The following is a 5,000-nucleotide window of genomic DNA, read 5'->3' on the forward strand; positions in this document are numbered from 1 at the left end:
GACTTATCTTATCTTATCTTAACTTATCTTTTATCTTATTTTGACTTGTCTTTTCTTAACTTATCTTATCTTATTTTATCTTATTTTGACTTGTCTTTTCTTAACTTATCTTATCTTGACTTATCTTATCTTGAATTATCTTATCTTATCTTATCTTATCTTGACTTATCTTATCTTATCTTAACTTATCTTTTATCTTATTTTGACTTGTCTTTTCTTAACTTATCTTATCTTATTTTATCTTATTTTGACTTGTCTTTTCTTAACTTATCTTATCTTGACTTATCTTATCTTATCTTATCTTATCTTGACTTATCTTATCTTATCTTAACTTATCTTTTATCTTATTTTGACTTGTCTTTTCTTAACTTATCTTATCTTGACTTATCTTTTCTTATCTTATCTTGACTTATCTTATCTTATCTTATCTTGACTTATCTTATCTTATCTTATCTTGACTTATCTTATCTTATCTTTTATCTTATTTTGACTTGTCTTTTCTTAACTTATCTTATCTTATCTTATCTTGACTTATCTTATCTTATCTTATCTTATCTTTTATCTTATTTTGACTTGTCTTTTCTTAACTTGACTTATCTTATCTTATCTTGACTTATCTTATCTTATCTTATCTTGACTTATCTTATCTTATCTTATCTTATCTTATCTTAACTTATCTTTTATCTTATTTTGACTTGTCTTTTCTTAACTTATCTTATCTTATCTTATCTTGAATTAGCTGCAGGAACTCGTTAAAAACAGGCAGCGACATGTTGTGGGTCCGGAGCTTCCTGTTGTGTTGATGGTTTTTCGATGTGCCGAGGTTCGGCCGCAGTCAGCTGACGGTGACGTGACCTCGTTCTTCACACCGAGTTCACGATGAACAGGGAGGTGGTCATCATGGAGACCGAGCTGCCATGACACCCGCCTGTGAACCAACGCCCGGCGGCCATGTTGGATCGTCTCAGGTCGGTGTGAAGAGATCAGAACAAACAAGTCGACGGCTTCTGAGGTCGAGATTTAAATTCACTTTAATTATCTACACACGATCATTATCATTGTTATATATGTGGAGGAGATTAAACATGACCAATGAAATTACAACTAAACAGATTCAGTTATATAAAGAGTTAATAATTAAGATTCTTAATAAACAGAGGAAAGTTTCTGTTTTATTCTGTATTGATTTTAAAATCACTTGATCTGATATTAAAGGACATGTTTTACAGCGTAGGATTGTTTCCCTGAGACGATTCATATAATCCACAGTTGTTGTAGATCATCTTCTGGTGGAGCGTCTCAGACTTGGACGGACCAGGGGGTGAAGGTTCCTCCTTCAGCAGGAGGACCACACTGCAACAGACATTATATATACAGACTCATTTTAGATATACTGTTTATAAATGAATGATTTATCTACCTATAAAGTAGGTGTATATATATGTGTATACTAGGGATGTGAACAGGTTTCCGTACCAGTGTGGTGAAGCGGTCGCTGCAGGCGTTGCGGATCCTCTCGGCGGAGGCGGGGCTGTCCAGCCTGAACGGCCCGCTGAGGCCTGACTCCGCCCGGGCGGCTCTGATACCGTCTTTGATGGCGTAGAAAACCGTTGACGCCAGGAAAAGAGGAGGCTCGCCCACGGCCTGGAAAGACGTGACAGTTGTTTATCATTTTCTCTTTTTGTGATAAAACCGCGGTGATGTGTCGGCGGCGTTACCTTGGAGGCAAAGATGGCTTTGTCGTTCGGTGCGTCCCGGAGCAGCGAGACGGTGAAGTCCGTGGGAATGTCGCCGAAGGCCGGGATTTTATAGGACCCGGGCCCTCGGGTGAGGAGGACGCCCCCTGGGGAATAACGGAGCTCCTCCAGCGTGAAGAGACCGAGACCCTGAACAAACCCCCCCTCCACCTGGACACACACGGTTTCAGCTACAGGAAGTCAAACCACAATGTTTTCCATGTTGACCTTTGACCCACCTGTCCGATGTCGATAGCAGGGTTGAGACTGTGACCAACGTCCATCACGATGGTGGTGCTCAGGTTCTACAAGACAAAGGTATCACAACACGTGACTCTCAGGGTCCAACTGCTTCTTTTAAACACATTTACAAAACAGTATATAGATATAGATAGATATATATCTATCTATATCTATATCTAGATCTATGTCATCTTCTCTGTTCGGTGTGTCGGGGGGGGACGGACCTTGTGAGCTCCGGTGAGACAGTCGATCTCCACCTCGGAACACGCGACTCCGTAGCTGTAGTAGTTGAACGCTCGGCCGGAGTTTGTGTCAAAGTCGTAACCGAGGTCTGGAGTCCTGACAGGAAACAGTGTTGATTTATTAACTTATTGATTATTGATGAACAGATGAACGGAGCCAGCGACTCACTGAATGAACTCACTTGTAAAATCCGTTGGTGCTGAGGCTGACTCGGTCGAAATATGCAGCTTTTACCTGGAACCGACAGAAATACAGAGTTTGAATATTCAACCTGAAAATAGACAAAGTTTAGAGAAACTCTAAAAAGAACCAAACATTCACAAGTGTTTCACTAAATGTAAAGAATTCAGTTACTTCTAAACACTCACCCAGTCCTCCCATGAGCCTTCGGGGCTCTTGCTCTTGTACGGCTCCAGACGCCTCATGATGATGTCGCAGGCGTTCTGCACCGCGGCTCCGTTGAGGTCGGAGGAGGCGGAGGCGGCGGTGGGGCTGGTGTTGGGGACCGTGTTGGTGCTGGTCTCTGAGATGTGGATCTTTGAACAGGAGATACCCAGAACCCGGCTGGCGACCTGGAAGTCAAATAAAAAACATGAATATGACAATGATCTGAGTCGACCGGCTGCAGCTCTGTTGATGGCCACAAGATTTATAATGAATAGGTAAATTAAAGAACATCAAAGGCAACATGGAGGATTGTTCGGTTCTGTTACCTGCACCATCTTGGTGTGGAGACCCTGTCCCATCTCCGTCCCACCGTGGGTCAACAGCACCGAGCCGTCGGTGTAGACGTGAACCAGAGCTCCAGCCTGAAAACATCTCGTTTCAAACCACAAGTTCTACACAAACCGTTCAACAGAGTGCGAGTCGTGTGGATCAGACCTGGTTGAGGAAAACCGCCGTGAAGCTGATACCAAACGTGGTGGGGATGATGGCGAGGCCTCGTTTGGTCCATCGGTTCTGCCTGAAGGTACAAAAACACAACAACATCAGAGAGAGGACACAAACACCAAACCCACACACCAACAAAAACTCTTTATCTGCTTCAACCCACCAGATTCATTTCATTTGAATCGGGTTTAAGTGTTTACACGTCTCAACTCTCTCTACCTTCTGTTCCAGTGGGTTTTACCTGTTGTAGCGGTCGACTGCCACTCGGCGTTGCTGGTAATCCGACCGTGACAGGCACTCGTCCCAGCAGCGGTCCAGAGAGCAGCTCTCCAGGACCTGGTTGCAGGCCGTCGCCTCCCCCTCCACGTACAGGTTCATGCGACGCACCTGGATGATGAAAACAGAGCCTCTGGTTGGATGTAGTCTTCCCAGCAGAGTTCCCCTTGGTCGTCAGGTCTGACTTGAACTCATCCACTCACCTCCTCGGCCGGCCGCCCCACCGTCTGAGCCACGTCCGTCATCCAGCTCTCAGCGACCATCATGCCCTGCGGCCCTCCGAAGCCTCTGAACGCGGTGTTGGACGGCAGGTTGGTGCGGCAGCAGAAGCCTCGGCCGCGAATGTTGGCCACGCTGTACGAGTTCTCCATGTGGAACAGAGCTCGCTCCAAGACCTCCACGAACACACGGTAACATCAGCACATCATCAGCGTAAAGTGTGAGACGGTAACGCTCTGTGAGACAATACTCACGGACAGAGACAGGTCCAAGGAGTTTCCTGCGTTGCTGTAGTACGACACATCCAGAGCCACGACCTTTCCACTGTTGAGAAAACCCACCTGGAGCCAGAGAAGAAGAATCATCAGAACCACCGAGGACTCGAGACGCGTCCACAGGAACCGTCTCCAGCAGAGGGAGGAAAGTTCTGGATGCTACTTATTTGATCCATTTACAGTCTCTCTCCAGCAGGGGGCGTCGTCCTACCTTGTACTTTCCATAGAAGGGGTGTCTCCCTCCGGTGATCAACATGTCCTCGTCTCTGTCCAGCATGCACCTCACCGGCCTCTTCAGCCTGAAACACAGGAAACGTCTCAGACTCCTGAAGGTTCTCGCACGAAAAGACAAGTGATCGATGGACGTACTTGTTTGCCGCCACGGCGACCACGGTGGACAACACGGTGGTCCTGCTCTCCTTCCCACCGAAGCCACCGCCCATTCTCTTCACCCGCACCACCACCCTGTTAGCGGGGACGCCCAACGCCTTCGCCACCAGAGACTGAGACGGACACAGACCGACTTTTAATACGATTTCCATGTTGTGTTTGCGATGTTGAGCGTGGTCGAGCGCGGGGTCACCTGCGTCTTGGTCGGCGCCTGAGTGGAAACGAAGAGCTCCATCTCACCGTCTTCTCCTCGAGGAACCGCCAGCGTGACGTTGGTCTCCAGGTAGAAGTGTTCCTGACCCCCCATGTGGATCTCACCTGATAAGCAGCCAATCAATGCCGAGGGTCACTGATCTGCTGGGATCGGGGGGGGGGAGGGGGGGGGTCTCACACACACAGTACCAGTCTTACCTTCAAGGATGTGGTCGGCCTGTTTAAATCCCGCCTCTAAATCTCCCTTCTGGATGCTTCTGATTGGCTCATAGAAGGACTGGGCGGCGATGGCCTCCTGTCAAACAAACCAACCGAACCGGCTTCAGTGATTGGTTCTGAGCAGCGACTTCACATCATGTGTTTAAACCTGAACAGGGGGCGTGGTCAGCGTGGGCCTCTCACCTGGATGGTGACGATTGGCTGCAGCTCTTCATACTCCACCTTCACCGCCTTGGCAGCTCGCTGAGCGCGGAGCTGCGTGTCGGCGACCACGGCTCCGATCACGTGACCCACA

The 5,000-nt window shown here is 47.5% G+C and overlaps 2 protein-coding genes across 2 annotated transcripts in view; both read right to left on the bottom strand.

Annotated features, from left to right (window-relative positions):
- Positions 1 to 403, bottom strand: part of LOC128430921 (tetraspanin-7) — a 5,120-nt gene extending 4,717 nt beyond the window's left edge. The window contains exon 1 of the mRNA XM_053417053.1: positions 1 to 403. This exon is cut by the window's left edge and continues 1,008 nt beyond it. The gene's annotated coding sequence lies outside the window, so the exon portion shown is untranslated.
- Positions 404 to 1,013: 610 nt separating this feature from the next.
- xdh (xanthine dehydrogenase) overlaps positions 1,014 to 5,000 on the bottom strand; it is a 13,230-nt gene continuing 9,243 nt past the window's right edge. Inside the window, exons 19-35 of the mRNA XM_053417054.1 lie at positions 4,889 to 5,000; positions 4,685 to 4,781; positions 4,467 to 4,591; positions 4,253 to 4,386; positions 4,095 to 4,182; positions 3,863 to 3,949; positions 3,593 to 3,784; positions 3,355 to 3,500; positions 3,105 to 3,186; positions 2,936 to 3,031; positions 2,591 to 2,794; positions 2,404 to 2,456; positions 2,204 to 2,318; positions 1,976 to 2,041; positions 1,719 to 1,907; positions 1,477 to 1,644; positions 1,014 to 1,353 (exon numbers count right to left, since the gene is read on the bottom strand). The exon at positions 4,889 to 5,000 is cut by the window's right edge and continues 8 nt beyond it. Of these exons, the coding sequence (XP_053273029.1) occupies positions 1,300 to 1,353; positions 1,477 to 1,644; positions 1,719 to 1,907; positions 1,976 to 2,041; positions 2,204 to 2,318; positions 2,404 to 2,456; positions 2,591 to 2,794; positions 2,936 to 3,031; positions 3,105 to 3,186; positions 3,355 to 3,500; positions 3,593 to 3,784; positions 3,863 to 3,949; positions 4,095 to 4,182; positions 4,253 to 4,386; positions 4,467 to 4,591; positions 4,685 to 4,781; positions 4,889 to 5,000 (2,008 nt within the window). The 3' untranslated portion in view covers positions 1,014 to 1,299. The remainder of the gene's footprint in view (positions 1,354 to 1,476; positions 1,645 to 1,718; positions 1,908 to 1,975; positions 2,042 to 2,203; positions 2,319 to 2,403; positions 2,457 to 2,590; positions 2,795 to 2,935; positions 3,032 to 3,104; positions 3,187 to 3,354; positions 3,501 to 3,592; positions 3,785 to 3,862; positions 3,950 to 4,094; positions 4,183 to 4,252; positions 4,387 to 4,466; positions 4,592 to 4,684; positions 4,782 to 4,888) is intronic.

This window comes from Pleuronectes platessa, chromosome 24, assembly GCF_947347685.1.
Source record: "Pleuronectes platessa chromosome 24, fPlePla1.1, whole genome shotgun sequence".
NCBI classification, from domain to species: Eukaryota; Metazoa; Chordata; class Actinopteri; order Pleuronectiformes; family Pleuronectidae; genus Pleuronectes; species Pleuronectes platessa.